General features: G+C 39.5%; 1 protein-coding gene across 1 annotated transcript in view; it reads left to right on the forward strand.

Annotated features, from left to right (window-relative positions):
• Nucleotides 1–22,867, forward strand: part of COBL (cordon-bleu WH2 repeat protein) — a 167,126-nt gene that overhangs the window by 62,514 nt on the left and 81,745 nt on the right. The window contains exon 8 of the mRNA XM_075142377.1: nucleotides 3,143–3,226. Coding sequence (XP_074998478.1) covers nucleotides 3,143–3,226 — 84 coding nt within the window. The remainder of the gene's footprint in view (nucleotides 1–3,142; nucleotides 3,227–22,867) is intronic.

The raw sequence follows: 22,867 nt of genomic DNA on the forward strand, positions 1-22,867 counted from the left end.
TCTACAGAGCATGCTGTGGGGCTGTAGTTCCTCTGGAAGAATGGCATGCAGTTTCTGCATTATAGTTTGTCCTCTCATTCCATTTTCCTGAACTTCAGCATGAAGTGAAGTTTAAACTTGGAGCTCTTGGAGTTCTAACTCCAGAAACAGCTCAGATTTAATGTGTAAAATATTTACGCTTGAAACTTTAGAAAAAGTTGCTATGAAGCATCCCAGTTCTGTGGTTACTGCAGTGGGTTTCTCACAGCTGAGTGTGGGATGAGTGTCCCAAGATTGCAAACTCCTCTCTTTTTTTTTATTTTCTTCCTCATGTTTGTTAATCAGAGACATAGGAGGTGATACTCCTAAGGGGTTTTTAAAATACAAATTTTAACAGATGCTAAGGATATTGAAGATCAATTAAGAAGTTACAAGTAGTATTTGACCTGGGAAAAAGTAGGAACTGGACAAACACGTATGAGAAACAGCTTCTAAATCTGAGGTAAAGGTGTAAGTCTTTCTTGCTGCTAGTTCTGACAAGTTAATTGACTGTTCTTCGACATTTCTTTTTTGGACTCTTTCAAATGGTAAATACTCTGTAGGAAAAGAAACTAAAACAACCGTTTTCGTTGTTTCATCCAGAAGGAAGTCCTTGTTGCCTTTTCAATACAAATCTCTAGGAGTTTGAACCCAAATAGATGGGAGAATTACTGAGAACTGAAGAATAGCATAGCACACAGGAGCAAGGAGGTGTTAACTGGCCATAAAACATCTGGCTTGGTGTTGTGGAAGACTAGCAGAATAAGGGCAAATTAATTGAGTTCTTTTAAGAAAGGATTTGGCAGATTTATGAAGGGATTATATGATGGGATGCTCTGTGATTTCAGGGCACTGGAATCAAAGGCTCAGAGTTCCTAAACTCCGCTCTTTACAGTTATTCTTACATTTTTACTCCTCTACAAGACTTAAAGTTGGTTCTGTTTATTTATTTTAATTTTTGCTTTGTTTGAATTATGATTTGCAGTGATTTCTGTGTGTGTATGTATGTGGTCATGCATAGCCTGTATTTTAGAACTGGTTGATAGCAAGAGTTGTCCAAAATCTTGCACAGTAGTAGCGCTACAGAGTTGCCGGCATTTACAAGGGAAGGCAATTTCTTTTGCAAGGGAAGAAGAGTATTACCCTGGGTTGCAAACTGTCCTGGATCAGGTGTCACTGCACACTACAGGCCTACGCTCAGATTTCCATGCCCACACACACACTTGCTTTCTCAGCTAGCTTGCTGAAAGCAATAATCGTCGTACGACAATACACTAGATCTAACTTTTTGAAAAAAAACTTTCTGCTGTCTTAAAAACACTATGACACAGAATGAAAGCAGAGTCCTAGTCTCATGGTTAATACAAATTTGTTGAAAGTATTTCTTTGGTAAACTTTGTACTGGCAGGCTTAATGCCAGATCAGGTATCATCTTGTTCTCTCCATTCTAATTTTATGCTAGATCAGTTACTCTCTGTTCTCCTGCAGCTGGCATAAAAAACATAAAGGTGGCATGAACTCCATATCTTTTTGATGTGAAATGTAGTCATGTGCCTGAGGCTAAATCCAGATCAAATTGGCACTGCTAAGCAATCCAGTAGAGCAGAGGTCCTGTGCAAGACAATCATGGGATCTAGGCTTTAGTAGGGTATATGCTGGCGCACAGAAACAGTCCCGTCATTGACGAGTGGCAGGGAAGAAGTTCTCTGCTTGTTCCCCTGTGTCTCTGGGTATAGCAGGGACTTGCAATCTGATCCCTGGTGCTACAGGAGTTGCCTACTACTGTTTTCCTCCTTGCCCAAGAATTGTTCTGTTTCTTTAAATTTTTGTTCTTAAGTCTTTCTGCTAATGGATTTCTTAGGGCCTTGCCTACATCAGAGAAATTTTGCAGTCTACTTCAGAGTTTCTCAGTGTATTGGGTTTGTGTGGCAAGGTTTTGGTAGAAGGGGTGCTACAGGGATGGCTTCTGTGAGAAGCTGCTAGAAGCTTCCCCTGTGTCCGACAGAGCCAATGCCAGCTGGCGCCAAGACGGACCCACCGCTGGCCAAGGCCGAGCCCATCAGCAACAGTGGTAGTGCCTGTGTGATAACATAGTTAAGAAGGGGAAAAATGCGGTGCAACAGCAACAGCTGAAGAGAGGAGTGAGAATATGTGAGAGACACAACTCTGCAGACACCAAGGTCAGTGAAGAAGGAGGGGGAGGAGGTGCTCCAGGCACTGGAGCAGAGATTCCCCTGCAGCCCCTGGTGAAGACCATGGTGAGGCAGGCTGTCCCCCTGCAACCCATGGAGGTCCACGGTGGAGCAGACACCCATCTGCAGCCTGTGGAGGACCCCACGCTGGAGCAGGTGAATGCACCCGAAGGAGGCTGAGACTCTGAGAGAAGCCCACGCTGGAGCAGGCTCCTGGCAGGACTTGTGCCCTTGTGGGGGACCCATGCTGGGGCAGTCTGTTGCTGAAGGACTGCACCCCATGGAAAGGACCCATGCTGGAGCAGTTTGTGAAGAACTGCAGCCCGTGGGAAGGACTAAGGTTGGAGAAGTTCATGGAAGACTGTCTCCCGTGGGAGGGACCCCACGCTGGAGCAGGGGAAAAGTGTGAGGAGTCCTCCCGCTGAGGAGGAAGGAGCGGCAGAGACAACGTGTGATGAACTGACTGCAACCCTGTCCCCCTGCGCCACTCAGGGGGAGGAGGTAGAGAAATCGGGAGTGAAGTTGAGCCCGGGAAGAAGGGAGGGGTGGGGGGAAGGTGTTTTAAGATTTAGTTCTTATTTCTCATTACCCTACTCTGATTTGATTGGTAATAAATTTAATTTTTCCCCAAGTCAAGTCTGTTTTGCCCGTGGCGGTAATTGGTGAATGATCTCTCCATGTCCTTATCTCGGCCTACGAGTCTTTCGTTATATTTTCTCTCCCCTGTCCAGCTGAGGAGGGGAGTGATAGAGCGGCTTTGGTGGGCACCTGGCATCCAGCCAGGGTCAACCCACCACACTCTGCAATCGGGTCCAGCACTACTGAGACAGTTTGTCTTGGTTCTGTGATGAGGTTTGATGCTTTGCTCTGGCATGTTTTTGCTTTTTCATTTCCTTTGCTGCTGCTGTGTAGGATACTTGTTTGTGTTGCAGACAGAAGAACACTTGAGGATGAACAGAGATTTTGGTGAGGAGGATGTTTTTAGTTCTGCATCTACAAGTGAAGGAAGCTTGGATGTAAGTACTAACATGGCCTGTAGACGCTATTGCATTCCTATTAGATCCTGCAGTTTGAATAACCAGAAACCACTGCTATTCCTGATGCTTAGCCAAGTAGAAGTAGAAATAGCTTACTTCTTAGCAGGCTTAGTTACATGAGCGCACAGTTCCGCGTATCTTCATGAAGTTAAAATGCAATGCACTGTCTTCAAATAAAACTTGCTAGCTTCACTATAAATAAAGTTTCTTTCAAAGTTAAATTCTGAGCAGTTGTGAGCTGCTCAGCTGTCTTGTGAGTTTTAACCAAGGATATAGGTGTTGTGACTGTAAGACAGTACTGTTGTGACAGTACTGCATGATGCAAGAGTATGTTTGCCTTATCAGTGACATTTAGAGGGGGCTTTTTTCTTATAAAACCACACCTCTCATTTGTATCCCTTTACATGTCTTCTTTAGCATGGCAGCATTCCATTTGTTTCTTAAGTAGCTTGGGGATGAAGGGTACTTTGGTTTTAAACACTGGACATAACAAAAGGATTTTTGTTAAGTACTTCAGTAGGTTTTGGGGTACTAAAATCCTGTGAACCACACTTAGAAAGGTTTTTAAGTGCCTGACAGACTACTAAATTATGAGGATTTAGGTATCTAATTAGGAAATGTGAATCCTAAATATTTTTGTAAGGCTGTTCTGGTGGATTAGTAATCATAATAAATGGAGTGTCTTTTTGTTCCCTTTTTTAATTACTTGGCTTTTTGTTATCATATTTTCAAAACCTGGAGAAGACTCTGTTGATGACATGATAGAAGCCTGAAATGTGAGGTTCAGCTCTGAATCCCCCTTTCACAAACGGGTATTTGGAAAAGGAGTGCTGATCCGCAAAACGTACAGCTCACTAGCCACAGAGAAGGGTGATAGAAAATTGTGGAAAAAATGGAGGAGTGACAGAACAGAATCGCAGATAAAAAGGATAATATAAAAGAAGTCAAAAGGGAGAAATAGATGGAGAAGTGATTGGCTGTGAGGTTAAAAAACACCTTACTCTGTAAATCTGTGAAGACTTCATAATGGAAGAGTACTGAAATAGGAAGGCTGCTTATGACACTAAAAATGTAAGTAACACTATAAAGATGAATGTTTAGTGAGAAAGCTCTATTAATATGAAGTCCTAGTAGAGGGTGATGTGGGTAATTGAAATATATTAGGTAGAAGTATAGAAAAACCATCACAAGCTCTGCCAAAATAAAATCATCTTGTGGTTTGTATTCACTGCCAGTATACATTAATCTCAATATCTTGATACTCAAGTGCTAGAAGAGGACGAGGAGGAAGGGGAGGGGTTCCAAGTGAGGATATAAAGGTAGTTCAGATACTCTGAACTGTCTTTTACAGTAGTGTGTGGTGCTTTCCTCAGAAGAGAGACATCTCTTAATTTATTTTTGTAAGGAATCTTACAGGGCAAATCATAAATGAAGATCTTTTTTTTTCCTTCGACATCGATGAAAAAAAGTTTTCAAAACTGTCTTGGACTTGTAACTTTGTCTTCTAAAGACACAGGTGATAGGGAGCAAAGGGATCTTGAAGAAGTAAAAAATGTTTTCTTTTTATTCAGTTACAGGAACATGTCAGGGATTTCATTTTTCTCCCCTTTCCCCTTAAGAGCAATTAATCTTGAAGAAAAATGTAGCCATTGTTCACTGTTTACGTCTTTCACTTCTGGCTTGACACCTGTATTTGTATGAGCACGGATCCTACTAAGACATAAGTACATACTTAAATGAATGTATTGACATAGTTCCATTTAATTTGGTACTATTCTGTTAAAGCTTGCAGAAGATGTATAAAATAAGTCTAACAGATCCACTCAGCAGCACAGAAGGTCCATCCTTTAAACAGGCTGGAAGGGCTTCAAGAAAATGGTCCACAATTGTGACGTCTTAGGTGAAAAACTCTAATACTGTAAACTTGGCATAGGTAATTGGCATAGATAACTTGTATTAACTTAAGATAAAATTCAAGTGGAAACGCCAATGAAAGCACTTCATAATTTTTAAAATTCAGCTTAGCAGTTCCTTATGGGCTAGACTTTGAGACCCTCGATCACTCTGAGTAATTCTTTATTCCACTTGCTCAAAAGATACCCTCACTTATTTACTTCAGTGGAACTGAGTATCCTTATTCAAAATAAGTAGGATCTTACATAGCCATATTTTTGAAATACACATTTACAGCTCATTATATAGAAGTTTCACTGAGCCATTAATAGGACTTTTGGCAAAATGTCATCCAGTGGAGGCTTCCTCTTTTGCAATTTCCTCAGGTCTACTTTCTTTTACTGTTTTGGGTCATCTTGAAAGTATTTTGATTGCTGTGTGGGAATCAAAGCCAAAGTTTCAGATTTATTTCTGAAAGGAAAGTAGTTTGCCGTTGCCTTCAGCATAGTACCAGGAGATACACTGGCTGGATCAGGAAAATTTTTCTTGCCTATAAGGAAATAGTAAGGGCATGAACTTCGGTATGCTTAGTTTAAATCCTTTTCTCACTATTATGTGGTGGTGATGTGCACTGAATTGTAGAAAAAGTAATGATTCTATTCTGGATATTGATTGGGGTTTTTTTGAAAACTGGGCAATATGAAGGAATGGAATAAAGGTGTAAGAAATATGAGATCCTTAGTATTCATTCAAGCACAAGTTACATTCACTTTTTAACCAGCAAACCATTCTCAGTGCCATATTTATCTAATTATTGTTGGAATTATTATTGCTTCTAAAAATACTTTGGATTGTTGGTGAGGAAGCAGATTTTCAAAGTCAAGATGGGAAAGTCAACACTTATGCTTGAGGTTAAAGGACATTTGTTCACAGTATCAGCAAAAATAAAGGTGAAAAAAGAAGAATTTGTTAACACCTTGGAGAGTGTAAAAATGCAAGAAAAGAATTCTCCATGACAATTCTCAGAGTGCAGCAGTTCATTATACCACAAAGATCTGAAATCTAATGGTGTATTGTAAATGAAGCAGAAATCTTTTCCCTTATTCTGTTCCAGTTTTGTGCTAAGCAGATGAGCTTTATATCCAAGTTAACTTTTCACAAATCAAATGCTATTGAAATACACTGGTGTATAAATACAGCATTCTCCTAGAGAAGCTGGCGGCTCATGGCTTAGACAGGTGCACTCTTTGCTGGATAAAAAACTGGCTGGACGGCCCAGCCCGGAGAGTTGTGAACGGCAGTAAATCCAGTTGGCGGCCGGTCACGAGCGGTGTTCCCCAGGGCTCAGTTTTGGGGCCAGTCTTGTTCAATATCTTTATCAACGATCTGGACGAAGGGATCGAGTGCTCCCTCAGTAAGTTTGCAGATGACACCAAGTTGGGTGGGAGTGTTGATCTGCTGGAGGGTAGGACGCTCTGCAGAGGGACCTGGACAGGCTGGATCGATGGGCCGAGGCCAACTGTATGAGGTTCAACAAGGCCAAGTGCCGGGTCCTGCACTTGAATCACAACAACCCCAGGCAACGCTACAGGCTTGGGGAAGAGTGGCTGGAAAGCTGCCCAGAGGAAAAGGACCTGGGGGTGCTGATTGACAGCCGGCTGAACATGAGCCGGCAGTGTGCCCAGGTGGCCAAGAAGGCCAACGGCATCCTGGCCTGTATCAGAAATAGTGTGGCCAGCAGGAGCAGGGAGGTGATCGTGCCCCTGTACTCAGCACTGGTGAGGCCGCACCTCGAATACTGTGTTCAGTTTTGGGCCCCTCACTACAAGAAGGACATGGAGGTGCTGGAGCGTGTCCAGAGAAGGGCAACGAAGGTGGTGAAGGGCCTGGAGCACAAGTCTTATGAGGAGCGGCTGAGGGAACTGGGACTGTTTAGTCTGGAGAAGAGGAGGCTGAGGGGAGACCTCATTGCGCTCTACAACTACCTGAAAGGAGGTTGTAGCGAGGTGGGTGTTGGTCTCTTCTCCCAAGTAACTAGCGATAGGACGAGAGGAAATGGCCTCAGATTGCACCCAGGGAGGTTTAGATTGGACATTAGGAGAAATTTCTTTACTGCAAGAGTGGTCAGGCCGTGAAACAGGCTGCCCAGGGAAGTGGTTGAGTCACCATCCCTGGAAGTATTTAAAAGACGTGTAGATGTGGCGCTTAGGGACATGGTTTAGTGGGCATGGTGGCATTGGGTTGACGATTGGACTCGATGATCTTAGAGGTCTTTTCCAACCTTAATGATTCTATGATTCTATACAAATAAAGCAGTTGGAAATTGCAGCGCAGTTAACCATATTCCGCTTTTTATGTGCCAAAGACAGACCGTCAGAGCTAGAATTTAGAGCAGCTGGGGAAGAAAAGGGAACTTAAGTCATCTCTGCCGCTTGGTGTCACTGTCCTCAAATAAACAGTTGATCAAGATGAAACCCGATATTTGGAACGCGGTACTAAAATTAGCTGTTTTTATTTTTGGGGCCTTCGTGCTTTCATAAATCAAGAGCGAAAAAACACATCCCAAGTACTGAACGACGTGTATCTGTGATGTGGAATTTGTTTATGTGATAAATCAGCTTGGGAAAAAAATATTTAGAAGTACAGCCAGGGACACTTATCAGAGGATTTGAAACTTCAGCACAGTCTTATCACACGAGGTTTCCCTAGTTCAAACAGGGCTTCAGCAGTGCAATGTGAGAGGATTTTCATCAGGACCATTTTTAAAAAATCTAGTCTTCAGTGTATGTCTGAATATAGGTGTTACTGGTAACAGAATCAGTGAACCTAAATGAAGCAGATAATCCAGTAGTTCCCTGCTTAATGGATCTGTCATGCCTATTATTATGTATGTTCATGAACAAAACCATCAGGGAAAAACAATGTCATTTTAAATTCCAAACAGTTATCAGATACGTTTGGGATATGTGTATGGTTTTTTTTATTTCAGAGTACCTGTATAATTTTAAGAACATGTTGCGGAAGAAAAATACTGTGCTAATGTTTGAAAAAAGTCATCAGGACTTCTAGTGCATTAGTAACCTTGGCAGTCACTTCTTAAATGATGGGAACAACTATTTTCCCTGCAAAGGCTTCTAAAAAAAATCTGTTATTTACTTTTTCAGGGCATTGTTTGTTCTTAATGTACTCTTAACTTTTATGCCCTCATTGATGGCAGGAGTTATATCATTCATGATACGCTTTCCCAATTCAGAAGTGGTTGGAAGAAGGATCAAGTACAGTTATGCAAAAGTGATTGGAAATGTGATTTTTCTTCAACCATGTCAGGTCCCAGGTGATCGGTTAATACCATCTACTGTCAAGGATTTAATCTCACATGGCCAGGTACTATTTAGGGCAGTAGGAATGAGAATAGTACCCATGTCATCTAAATAGAAGTTAACAGCCGTCTACTTCTAATATTTCCTTGTGTGACAATCGCATTCACTTCAAATTCCTGTTCTCATGTTCTTGCTTCTTGGTCTCCAGGCAATGCTTAGGATGATGTTGGTTATGTGTGTTTATTTGTACTAGCAGCGTCAGATCCTGGGATAGTTCTGTTGCATTTTATACAGTTAGAGCTATCTATGTACACTGTCAAAGGCATGGGTTGTGATCTGGCCTTGAAACAATTGTGCTCAGTGTGATTTTGTTTACAGAACATAAAACTTCACAAAGTTTGTGTCCTCACCAATCTTCTGTTACAGGATGCCTGTAAGCCAGCCAGTAATTAGATGCCAAAGGATGACACTAGGGAAGATATAGTATAGTTATAAATGTTTTCATTTGTGCAACTGTTTACATGATTAGAAAAAAACCAGATTTATTAAATACCAGATATGTCAGGATAAGGGTCACCATCACGGTAGAGTTAGTTTTATTTTTATATCCTGTGATACTCTGTGGAAAAAAAAAATCATTTTATTGTTAACTTTCCTTGGTAAGAACAAAGGTCTGCCAGAGCCAACTGGCTTCTGACTGGCATTCAGGGAATTCCAATAGGTGGCAAAGCTGACAGTGATCAGCTTGCTTTCTTCTTGTCTACTGAGGGCAGGACAAGAAGTAATGTACTTTACATGTAACAATGAAAATTTAACTTAGATATTAGAGCGGGAAAAAAATTTGACTGCATGGAAGTTTCACAAGGGAGCAGGTTATTAAAGAGACACTGAAATCCTTATTGTCACCTAATCTGTAAAACCTCCAAAAATGTCTAGAGGATGAGCTACACATACTTGATTCTGTCTTGGAGCAGAGGGATAGATTAGGTGGACTGTGGAGGTGCCTTTCAGCCAGATTATGGCTGCTGAAGAGATGCAGCTGTACCCACCTCCTTTTGTGATGTGCACTTACAGGATATTAACTGTCTTCGTTCATGTGAATCATAGGTAGTTTTACCTAATATAGTAACTTTAGATTTTTCTTGCAGTATGTGATAGCAGAAGGCAAGAGCTTGAAACAGTGGCTGCCTGCCACCAGACTTCAAGTTCTTGCTCCAAAGCATGGTGTTATGTTACTAGACGTCTTCAACAAAAGGTTCTTGGAGTTGGTGTCAAAAAAAAAAGAAAAAAAAAAAAAACACCAAACAAAAAGAAATCTCAGAACCAGCTGAACTACTCTGGCTCCAAAAAAAAAAAAAAAAAAATAGCCTGAGGCAGACACCTGGAATGGAAAGTTTCAGCATATATGGTTAAAGCATGGTAAAGTTACAAGCTATTAAAACCAGTATCTGGTGAAGAGACATGTCGGCTGACCCCTGTTCTGTCTGTGCTGCTTAGCTTGTACTACCACAAGATTGCCAACTTCATGCATTCAAAAATCACTTGTCGGCTCTTGCCCTTACCACACAAAAGTGGCTTGAGATGATGAGATTTGAAAACAAACCATTTAGGGTGGACTTCCCTTCACTCCATTTGGCTTCTGAGCATTAGGTTTGTAGAGGTCACATTTCTAAACACTTTTTTGTGACCATGAAGGTTTTATTAAAAACAAAAGATTATCATGTAGTCATTGGTTGCCAGAACCTACATCTTTACATAAAATTGCATGATTCAGGGTAAAATCATCACAACACATTGCGTTCAAGTTGTTGCTTTTAAAAAGACAACTCGGAAACTTCAGTTCCTGCAGTGGTTTTCGCAGGACATTTTTAAGGAAATATTCTCAAGAAATGTTCTGAGATCAACAGAGAGAAATGGATCCAGTTGAATCGAAAGGGCTTGAGTAGAGCCATATCTACAAAAGGAACTGGGCACAACTGTGCCTGGCAATGCCTGTTTTAAATACCCGGCAGTGCGGGCCTGTTGGACACTGGATCTAAGCATCCCAGAGTCAGATTTCCAAAATTTTGAAGCCACTGAAATCTGCACAGCAGGAGCTGCACATTAAACTCTGCCCATCTTCTGTGTCTGCTAACTGCCTGTGCTCAGGATGGAAACCTTGAGTCAGCTCCTAGATTTAGGTATTTAAAGCTTTTACTGTAAAAGCTTACCACCTACCACTGTTAGACAAAATGTGAGAGCACTAAGTTCAGTTCCCTTCTCTGCCTTTAGAGATACCAGCCAATCTTCTATCTCTCTCAGGACCATTATTGAGAGAATTATTTCCTCCTTTGCAAAGAAAATCAAAATACTTACTGGGCTGGAGAATGCCTGGAACAAAGCTGTCAGGTATTCTTGATGTGGGAAGCGCCCTTTTGTAAAAATACCCAAATATTCAGTGACTCAGAAAGAGAGAGCAAGAGCAAGCTTAACTATTCAGACCAGTAACGAAAGAACTTAAGTGCGGTGGCAGCTCTGGGTTCCCGTGCCAGCGCCAGAGATGTTTTTCTATGTTTTATGCTAAGCAGATGTTAGGTCCAGCAAATAAGTAGTGACTGAAATTAGAACTGGAGGAGCCAAATGGCTGTTGCTCCCTGACGGGATGGGTGCCCTAATCTCAGTCTCTTTCTAGCTAAACTCATATTCATGTTCTTGAACAGAGGATAATCACTCTGCTCACGAAAGGGGGAAATTTGTTTTTTCCCAACTAGAAGAAGGTTTTGAACCTGGGTTTACAGTATTCTTATGAATCATTGAACTTAGGGCAGGGGGGAGGACAAGACAGGAGAGAAGTACCATAGCTGCCTCTGCTAGCAGTTTTTTGTGGAGTTTTTGTGGAGGTTTCTTAGTTGTGCTTTAAGCGCACCTATAGGATCAAGCCCCTTGGCTGATGAAGATGGAGAAATTTGCCAATTTTATGGACCTTGATGGAGTTTGGGCAGGAGGTTAGAAGCATAGTTTCTCAGCAGTTTTCATGCTCAGCACGCCCAGAAGCAGAATTCAGGCACCAAAATGGGAGAAGCACATCAGAAGGGTATGTGTCAGGCTTATTGAAAGGAAAGCACAAAGTGGTGTGAGTTAGGGAGGCCCAACCTAACAGGAGCACGGTAAGTTAGGTTAATGTGAGGCAATTCGGCTTCCAGACCTGGGCTGCATGGCATCGTTCTCTATACTGTGGATGTACCCAGTTGGTCTGGAGTAAGTTGGCTCAGATATCTCCCTCGGATGTTTAATTAAGACCTGGTGACACACCCTTAACCACCCAAATCCTTTTATGTCTGATTCATCTTTTGTTACTGATTTCACTGAAAAGTTCTGAAGTTAACTCACTGGAAAAAATAGAATAAAGCAGCAGCTAATAAGACCAATGGCTTTTAATTTGCATTAATAAAAGGACATTAAAAAAAAAACAAAGACAAACTTAAATTCCATTTGAGATTTTTCTAGTGACATCTCAACCGCTCAGGCTTTGCTTCCTTGGTATTTAATATTACCAGAGCCCCTTAATAGTGTATAATAGCCTTGTAATTCATATTCGGTCATAATTTATTCAGCATATTGTTCTTAGCGTAACTGGCAAGCATGCAGTGGTGTGGAAAATACCACCTTTAAAGAAAAGTTTATCCCAGGATCGGGCTTTTCTGCAATTGGATAAGCAGAGATGTAGTTCCTTAAAAAAGTCTTTCACATATTTCTGCGTACATAAAATGCTTTTTGTGTTTAAGTTTGGGACGGTCTGGTAATGAGTCAGGGAATTATTAAGTCCACTGTAAAGTATATTTCTGTTTGATTTAATGATGGATATCCAAAATATTTCTTGTAAAGCTTTCCAAATGTAACTACTGTAATGAAGGGATTAGTGTGTTATTTATGCCAATGCCCTTTATGAGATGAAATCAGAAATGGCTAATTGTATGTCATCGACTCTGTATTTCTAATATACAATGGAAATTTTTTTCAGAGAGTAACACCTGTTTTTGTAGTGGCATAATCTGAATCACATGTAACCACAGATTTATTATATTAGTCTAAAATATCCTATTAGCATATGTAGATTCTAGATACAGTGAAGATTTTCAACACCGGTTAAGGTATAATTTCTTTTCTTTTGCAAACAATTTCTGAGGCATGAACGCTAATAGGATTTGGTTCTTTTCCAGCCTCTTCTGTGGACAGTGAAGACTCGATTTTATTAAAAGTAGTGGCAAACAATAACATTTCTTTTAATTAGATGATCTCATGATTTCCACATGTATTTGTTCTGTGCATTATTGTTCGTTGGCAAAACTGAGCTGCTTGGTAGCGTGTGAAACCATATGTCTCAATAACATCTTATGGCAGGTGAGGGAGGATTTGCAAAACAACATTTGCTGACAGGACACAATGCATTTTACTTTGATGGAGAAGTTTTCCTAAGTGAACTTTATGGCTTAGTTCTCTCATGCAAAGTCAGACCTACATGAGGCTTAGCGGGCCTTACAGGTCTGCCTTTCATTCAAAGAGGAGTTGTGTGTATGAAGCAAAGACCATATAGCACTAAGTACTGTGTGTGCTGCTCAATTGTTCATCACTAAGAAAAGACCTTCTAATGCCTATAGCCTGTGTAGCTGTTTCACATTCTTCTTTTTTAATTAACAACTGTTGAATTAGGTTTTATTGGTCTTTTACGTGCAGCTCCAATACTGATCTTCCCCTTTGAGCTTAGCAGAAATGATTACAAATAATTTCAGACATTGCTTTTTCTCTTACTCTCCAGTGTTTAATATTTCATTTGAATTCTCATCAGCATTTTGGGATGCAAGCTGAAGAGGGGAAAGAGTGTGACAAATAGTGATCAGTCTTTTTAAAGGCTTTTACAACAGCATGAAGTAGTAATACCTTCAGTCAGATCCATTTTCTTGAATTTTTTTTTTTTTTAATATCATTTACACTTTTAAGCAGATCTCAAAATACTTGGGGAAACTAAGGAAAGTATTTCTGGTTTTATAAATGGTCAGCTGGAAGGCCAGAAGAGAAAGCAGATCAAGGCAAACAGGAAGACATAGCACTGCAGAGTTCTTAAATAGGTGAGTAGCTGTAGGCGTAGAAGTTGGACTCACTGACTTTTTCAGTGTCATACCAAGCACCTGTTTAAGTGTTTTGCTGGTTGAGAACCTTGGTGACCTGGTGAGAGAGCCAGGTGCAACCGATGTCTAGGACATGAGCTGCGTAGGCAGTCTCTGAAGTATACTGACATAGCGAGATGGAGAGATTACTGGTGGATTTATGATTTTAGTGTTTCCCCTACATCCCCTCCTCTGATTGTAACATTTTTTTCTTTCCATCCCAGTGAATGCTCAGGTACACATCCTGATTTTGATCTCTCCCAGTTTCAGCACAGAGAAGGTGTGATTTCATTGACTCTAAATGAAGCTTGTTCTGATTTACAATTGTTTGCATAGGACAAGAGTCAGGCCAGTAAAGTGCACTGTGGAGGTTTGCCTTGTAAAAACCTAATGGCAATGGATTTGACAGAAGGGGGAAGGGAAGAAGAAACAAGACTATTTATTAATCAAGAATTCCAGCAGTGAGGCTTTTCTTGCCTTGATTCTGGCAAATGTACAGATCAGAGATACTGTGCAGAGACCATTTCTGCACAAACAGAGAAAGCCCTTAAAATGTAAACATTTGAGCAGCTGGCATGGGAGATTAGTGCAGCAGTGGTGGGAGGGGGGTAATAGCGGATAGTGGTGCTGACTAAATTTAACAAACGTTAAACAAGGTCCTTGTTCTAGTTAAAGGGTTACAGGTCAGGAAGACAGTATCAACTAAAAATACTAGCAATTGTACAAGTCAGTCAAAGTCATTAACTAGTATTTAATTAAAAGCAACTTGCCTTTCCAAAGTTGTGACATCTTCCTTCCCCCCCAAAAGAAAAAAAAAAAGGGGGGCTTCGGGAGAAAGTATTCTATGCAACCTGTTTTGAATTAAGAAAGAAAACACTTTATTCTTTATCTATGGAAAAGCAGCACTTGGAGAGTTCTTAATGTTTTTGCTTTGGATTGTGAACTGTCTTAATATATTGTTCTACTTTTAATTTCCTGTGGCTGAATACTATATCAAAAGAAAGCATCATGCTGAGGATGAAAGTAGCGTAGGGCCTGTTAGCTTTGTAGATGTGTTCAAATGCTGTTTAACATCATCTGGGGGGGTACGTTTTGGTTTTCTAAACCCTCGCCAAATAGTTACACAACTAGGCTATACATCAGGGTATCTGATCATGCGTGGGTTTTTTGGATTTTGATTTTTAACTTGTGTTTTGATCACGCTTTTAAAACAACTCCCTGCCTATTGGTTGTGATCCGAGTCATGTGTGTTTTGTTGGAGATGCTTTACTTTCTTCCTTTCTTTAGCAGTAGAGGCCAAAGTATGGGTATGTGGAGCCAAATTTTATGTTTAAAAAATCAGACCTATGCTTTCTGTGCTGGCGTTGTTATGATTTTCATTGAGTTGGAAAGTATACTGAAGAAAAAGATTTCCTGGAGAAATGACAGCGGCAGCATAGTTTAGAGCATTACTGTCTTTTGGCATCGTAAAGTTAGAGTGACCGTCGGAGACTTGATGCAGAACTTACTAGAACCAGTGGAAAAATTCCTGCTGATTTCAACTGGCTTTGGACCATGTCCTTTATGAGTTGTTAGCCATTATCTACACTAGGCCATTTTAAAATCATTCTTTCTTGTACTACTTCGGGTTCTTTTTTGCATGGACAGAGATCTTCTGACACTTTCGCTGTCATCTTTAAAAACTTAAGACCTCCGTTCCTTTTTGATGGACAGTTGACACAGATAAACCCCTTGAAGTTGCTTAATTTATAGAGCATTTTCTCAGTGGGGAAGGAGAAAACCCCAAAGTAAACATGTTAAGTCTTGTAGAAGATGAATTGCAAACAGTGGCAAAGGAAGGGAGTGGCTTTCACCGACCAATAATCTGTTGCAGAAGCAGCTTTTTTATTGTTATCTGAAGCCCTGCATACCCAAAGAAGTAAGCAGAATTCTCAGCACTGCTTGCCCTGTTTAAGATGTAATTCTGCCAGTGAACATCCAACTATAGGTATATGTTGTATCTATTTCCACAGTTTTTAACTTCAGTGTCAGTTAAATTTTGGACTGAACTTGAAAAGTTTCTGCCACAGCTCCTCAGTGGGGACTGCACTCCAATGGACTCAGTGGGAATAAACAGATCGGAGAGCTGTGATTTCTTAGTATTTCACACTAAATTCACAAAGGAAACAAGGCTATACATAGTGGGAAAATTAGTTTCTTAGGAATAACAAACATTCACAAGTCAAGCTCTGGTGTCCTAAGGATATAGTACTGAATTTTTAGACTTGGAGAAACTTAGTTGGCTATAATATACTGCAAAGGAAGATAAAAATATGAAATTTTATATATATATACACACAAACATATATATATGTGTGTGTATATATATATAAAAAAGAAGTGGGAAAAGGCTGAAGTAGCTTGGGCTCCAGCACAGCTGTACTTCCAGTCACTTTGCAGTATCCTATATTCTTGCTTCACTTTTATTTAGAAGGTGGGCTGGCCTAGATAAAGTCAGAGTTAAAAGGATAATAATAAGTGCTCATAATAGGAGAAAAATAACAGGCCAAGGATGTTTGAAGTAATGTTGGAATATAATTCTAAGAAAATTCAAAGGGGGATCTACTTCTTTATTCTTAACCTGTTCTGTGCCTGGTTTATTGAAGTTGTGTTACTTTTGCCAGTATGTTCAGGATACTGATTATTCTCCAAAGAGGATAGCCTTTGGAGAATCCTCCACGATGGAGAGGAAGCTTGGATATGAATTTCATGCTCTTGCAAGATGCAGATCCTGAAAAGAATTTACTTGCGACTTCTTCGGAGTATAAGCATATGTATTTTCTATCCAAATTGTTCATCTCCTTTAATGGGACGAGCTTAATTTCTGTAGGTATTGATCTGTAGGTATTATGAAACAGAAGATGGATATGTACGATACCTGGATGCGCTCTATCCATTGTACAGCAGCAGAGTGTTTCCTCTAAACCTTCTCTTCACCCCTGTACTCCTGACCACTGATGTTGATCTGGGACTAAATATTGAGCTGTTACAGTTCAAAATGGTTTGTTGCATCAATACCTGAGCATCAAGCTATGAGCACAATGTGTGTGAGTGTCTTTTGTTTTTATCTTCTGCAGCAAGCTTAAGGGACTGGCCTGCTTCAGTGCCGTTACTTGCTGCCAGAAATTCTCAGCTGCAGATACAGTTTGGGGGCTTGCTTAGGCCACCCGTTAGAGTTTCAGGCTCAGCCTGTTGTACTCAGTGTGTGTAAGTATGTGTACATATATGCACAAATGTGCATACAGACATCTAAAAGCTAATTGAAGTAATAAATTTTGTGTGTGTCTATACATACCTGTGTTTGTGTGTAGGTACATGTATGTACACACACAGGTTATATACACACACGTGTGCACATCCAGACATCTGAAAGAGCTAATTGAAACAGTGAAACTTCTGGCTGTTGACTTCTGATTCATGTTGCTAGAATCCTCTTAAGTGACTTTGTAATTAGGGTTTGTGTTAAGATTTGCACTAATTTCAGAGTTCAAAAGCTGATTTGTTCTTCTAATTCAGGTTCTAAAAACTTCAGAGGTTGCATTGTTTTTCAGTAGTATTTTTGGCAGTGTTTTATCATTAAAAAGTGTAAAGCTTCCTTTTTAAAAATTTGCTTTGACAGTTGGATGATTTTATTTGTCTCCCTTTAGCTAAACACCTACAGTTACCATAGACTTCAAAGGGCAAAGTAGTTGCACAACTTCATTCTAAATTAACAAAGTATTTGTGTGGGAATTGGAACATAGGGACTGGAGCTAGAAGCCAGTTCCCTGAACTTGAGTAAATCAGAGCAACTCCTTTGACTTCAGAGAAGTTCTGCAGATCTTGGTGAAAATTTGCCTTTGAATTTCAGTACTGATTTTCTCCTTTCATCAACAGCTATAATAAGCAGAGATTTTTCAGGCCGGAAGTCATATGTGTCAGAATTTCAGCAGACACTGAAAAATAATGAGAATTGATCGTTAATGTTTCTTGTCTCTGGAAAACTTGCGTAAGGACAACACTTTCATTAAAATGGGGGAAAAATACTTTTTAATTTAACTGGAATAAAAACACTTTCAGTAAAAAACAGAAATTATTTCTTCAAAACCAAACAAATACACACCCAAAAAACTCATGCCAGGAACTATTCCATTCATAATTCTGGTCCCCATAAAAATTGGCTATGCAGACATTAGAGCAGATATTTTTAAAATTGCATATTTTATGTGAAATTTCCGTCTCCTCCTCCAGTATAAACTGGCATATCTACAATGAAAATACATTGAAGATGATCAACTCCAGTGGTTTGATAGTTCCTATATGTTAAAAGAATTTATTGCAGCAGAAGTTCTCCTCAGTAGTTTTTCAAAATATTTTGAATTTCAGAAGGACATGTATCGCAAATATAACTATCTTCCATGAACCAAACACATTGGCTGATTGATTTAAAAGAACTAGTAAGTCTAGAGAAAATAAACTCGTATTGCAGTGATGAATTCATTTAGCTCAAGACCTCTGATCCTTTTTGTGGTTATTTATGATTGATGAATACTTAACACCAGTGGAAATTATGAAAATGTCTTTTTTGCTGTTGTTGGTCTTTGACCTTTTGAACTCCCCGTTTCCTGAAGCCTGTTGCCAGACCATTAATAAAGACAAATTTTGATTTTCGGCTTGGTTGTTCAACACTATTTGATTGAGTTAATCTATTTTCACATAGTTCAGAAGTGTAAGTGAAAGGAGAAACCCGCCTTTTCAGACTAACAAAAATTTGGCTTTTTCCATCCTCACTCTTCCAAGATTGCTCTCACTAAATCCACTAATGGCCTTCGAAGGCCAAGTGTAAATGGCCTCTTTTCAAATGTTCTTTCCTTGTTTTCCTTCTGGCTTGATATTTTTCTGTTGTCTTTCTATACTGGGATTGAATTGAATTTTGGAGTCCATGTGAATTTTCCTCTGTATTTCTTTCTTCTTCAGGTTTCTTTAAAATACATTTTTCCATTAGGGTCTGTCATTGGCTTTTAGACCTCTCTTGGTAGGTTTTAAGATGTTTTTTTGGTTATTTCTTCCATTCTGCCTCATTTCATGTCTTTGTATGCATTAAATCCTTACCACAGAAATATTTATTACACATTCACAAATCTATGTATTAATCCCCTTTCTTTTCAGTACTGAATCTTCACCCATTTGAGTTCTGTTCATGTGACTTTCTCCCTCTGTCTTTATGTCAACAAGTGAACATTAACATTGCCATCTTTCTGGGCTAACGTGAGCAATCATTTGAGTTTTCTTGCAGAACATGGTTTCTGTCTTGCACAGTCTCCTTAGTTCATTGTTCCTTCCCCAGGATATGAGCCAGTACTCTATCATGACATTTACTGAAGTCTTCTGCTTTATCCTTTGCTCCTCTCCTTTTCCAGATTTTTGTCTTTGTATTTCTGCAAGGATTTCCTCTCTGGTCAAATCTGGTGAACATACTCACTTCATTTTTTGCCATAACAACTGTGTTTTTGTTTCTCTCCTTGCTTCTCCCTGTGTTCTTTCCTACTTCTTTCTCGTTTACTTTTGTACCACTTGGACAAATATCCAAAAGAGGCTGGTAGTGTTTTTGACGTTTTTCCCCATTTCCTTTTATAATTCACTGAACTCCCTGCACATCTGTCATTACAAGCCCATCTTCTGTCTCCATTTGATGAGACGTTTTATCTCGAATAGATAACCCTTTCCTTTTCTTTATAGATTAGTTCTCCTGTTTTTTTTGGTCTGGCATAGTATGTGGCAAAATTTTTTCTTTGTCATCTATCTATTGCACTATCAGGTACTGATACACTTATTTAGCATATATGCACATAGCTATCAAAAAAAATTGTAAGTAGCTGAATTTGCTGACTGCCTGTTTTTTGTTAGCCATTCCCTTTTGGGAATATTTTTAATTCAATCTTTCTCCCCATATTGTCTTTACATATTTGTATTTTTGACAGTTATGAAAAATTTATTTTCAAAATACAGTCTTTTTTTTTATAGGCTGACACATTTTGACAGTGCGCTGTGACAAAAAGAGTTGGACTTGTGGAAGATAAGTTTTTAGCAGTCTAACCAGGAAGATGTAAATCAGCCCTGAGAGGATGCATTTTACAGATAAATTGATTCTGGTATTTTCCCAAAACAATATTAAAAAAAGAAGGAAAAAAAAAATAAGACGACGACATTCTAGCAAATGAGACACAAAGTTGTCCACACACTTTTGAAAGTCAAGATAAATCATTTTACACCTGTATGAAATGCAAACAAACCTTATCCTAAGCATCTGCCAGCATCCCAGACTGTCAATCGCAGTTCAGCTTGACTTTGGAATTCACTTCAGATTGTGTCTGCAGCCTGCACTCCTACCTCCCACCCGAGTGACAGATAGTAAAGTTTCCATTAAACTGCCAAGTAGCATAGAAAATACCTGATGCAGAAATGTTTTCTATGCTGTGTTAATGATGGTTTTGTCTCACTAGGGTTTACAACCAAAACAAGAATGTTTACATTTTAGGGATATTCAGAATGCATCTGTCATCCAGAAATTAAAAAAAGGACATGCTTTGTGTGCTGTCATTTAGCCTGATGGTATCAGGTGCATAGTGCAAGTGCCTGAAGGAAGTTGGCATGTTCTGGAAGCTTGTGCATATATGTCTATGATTTCTCTGTGATGTGTCTGTCACGTTAATGTGTCATTTTAAGGGATTGGACATGCATGTGTGTTTTAAAAAATATGGTGATTTTAGTATATTCACTTACAAAGATACCTGTAATGCACACGTGTTGAAGCTTGTGACTATTTAATGGATGTCATTGAATTTATACCAATGTTGAAATATCTTCTAATAATTTTATGTTTCATAGCTTTTTAGCTGTATTTCTGGAAATTGAGAATCTGGTGGAAAGCAGAATATTAAGTGGAATATTATCTGGAATACTAAGTGGAAAATATATCTGCTTGTGTGGATATGAGCTGAAGTTTGCTTTTATAAACATACACCTAGTTGCTTTGCTGAGCACGTTTGTTTAGAAAAGAATGTTTAGCAACCTAAGTTTCTTTCATTTGTGGCTAAATAGCTTCAGATTTCAGCAGAAGAATTTTTCATCCTTCATATGACACACAGTGACAGAAATTAAACAAATACTGCATTAGAAGGATTTGTAGCAAGTCTGTTTTCACTGCATTGAGTTGAGGCTAACTTGTCAATGCTAACAGCTCTGAATCAAAGATGTGTTTCTCTTCTTTTTAACAAGTTCCTCAGCTCTGATTCACGAGGTCCACAGGATATGTGCTTGCTGGTTACTGCAACGACTTCAGTGTCCAGATTGATAGGAGAGGACACAAATGATTTATGTGTGCCTTCCAAACACTGATTAATACACTTCGGTCTTCTCATTAGCACCAGGCAGCATGCTGCCTGCTCCCACCTTCTGAGTTGTTGAGACATGGCTCTGCCTTCTTTCCCTTTGTCCTGCAATTCAGAAAGGGTAGTGTCTATCCTCTCCTGTCAAGAGAGGTTATTTTTGTTAATTCTGTTGGGATGCTACTTTTTTTAAACGCCATGAATTTATTTGAAACACACTGTCACTTAAACAGAAGAGGTGATACAAGCACACAGATGTAAATCAAGTTAGCTTGTCTTCCCTTTTCTGCATGTATTGCTGCGATGGAAAAAAATCATTGCATCCATTTCCCTTGATACTATGACTGTCGTCTTCGTTCTACCAGGGACACTTCCTCAGATGGACATGAGTGATTTTGGGTAGCAGTAATAGACAAAGGTTTTGTTAAGCACGAAGAGTAGTGTGTCTTGCAAAAATCTGAAGAGTAAAACATGGAAACAGGAGAAATTATTTAGAGAAAATACATTGAATTGTAAATCACCAGAGGTGATTCAAAAGCTTCTATTCTCAAAGCATTGAGGAATCACATCCATCATAAAATCTTGAAAAAGTATGAATGATTTGACAGTCTCTTGAGTTGCTTGAATATTATATATACATTGTTGAATTCATAGATCTGTATTCTACTGCTTTATATGTGCCATGGTAGAGTATTCACTTTTGGAGAACTCAGATTAAATTTGTGATCTCAAACTGGCTGAATACTCAGGGAGGTGGCAGTAGTAGGTGATAGCAGCTAGGCTTGGTTTTACTGCATCTGATTCTTTATATTTGCAAGAATTTACAGACATGTTCATGTTTAGCGGGAATGCATGTATTCCCAGTCCATGTTTTCTAACCTACTAACGATTTGAGTAAAAAGTTTATATTCTTAAACATCAAAGTAAAATAAAAAAATATAAAAAGTAATCAACTTATTTGTGATTTTTGCCATATTCATTCAGTATCCATCTGATTTTCAAATGGAAAGGGAGTTTTGAATATTGCTTCACACACGAGAAGTATCACAAAAACTAAAGAAGATTCTTGCAAGCTCTCTCTCTGATTGGGCGTCCTCTTTGTCCTCAGTGTAGTGCGTGGGGCTCGAGTTAATACCCACACTTGTTCCCTGCCTAGAAATTCACAAACAGTTAATCTAAGCCCATTGGTCTGTTTTGGAAAGCGTTTCTCCTGGAGGCTTCCACTTTTCTAGTTCCCTCCCTTGGGTGGTTGTTCTTTCATCTTTTCTCTTGGGAAAGAGGTTGGACACCACATGAGGTGCAAAGTGAACATAAATCAGTTGGAGCTGGAAACCAAGGTTGCACTCCTAGCTGTAGAAATGTAGAGATACTTTATATCACATGACCTTACCTAAGTGAGGACAAGAAGTCATCAGATAAACTTCTAGGAAGGGCAATTATAGTGAAGGTACAAGGAAAAAAATTCTAACTATAAGGATAGTTAAGCAATAAAACAGCATAATTGCGGATGGTGTGGACCTGTGTCATAGGAAGGTTTTAAGTAACCTCTGCAGGGACAGATTGGACATGCTACTTCAGTGCTGGAAGATGAAGTAGATGACTTTGTAAAGGAGGTGACCTCCTTGCACCTGGCGCTGCTAGGATTTCTGATCAACAAACTTTGTACTAAAATGAGAGTAATACGGTTGGCCACGGTGAGGGAGAACTGGCAGGGGCACAGAAGGGAGAATGTTCTCGGGCATTTCTAATTCTGGCTGTATAAGTTCTGGTGTCCACCAAATTGGCCCTGACCACAAGATCTGGAATTGCTAGCTAGATACTATAAGAGACTTCCAGAAGCATAAGAGAGTACTGTAG

Source organism: Calonectris borealis, chromosome 2 (assembly GCF_964195595.1).
Source record: "Calonectris borealis chromosome 2, bCalBor7.hap1.2, whole genome shotgun sequence".
Classification (NCBI taxonomy): Eukaryota; Metazoa; Chordata; class Aves; order Procellariiformes; family Procellariidae; genus Calonectris; species Calonectris borealis.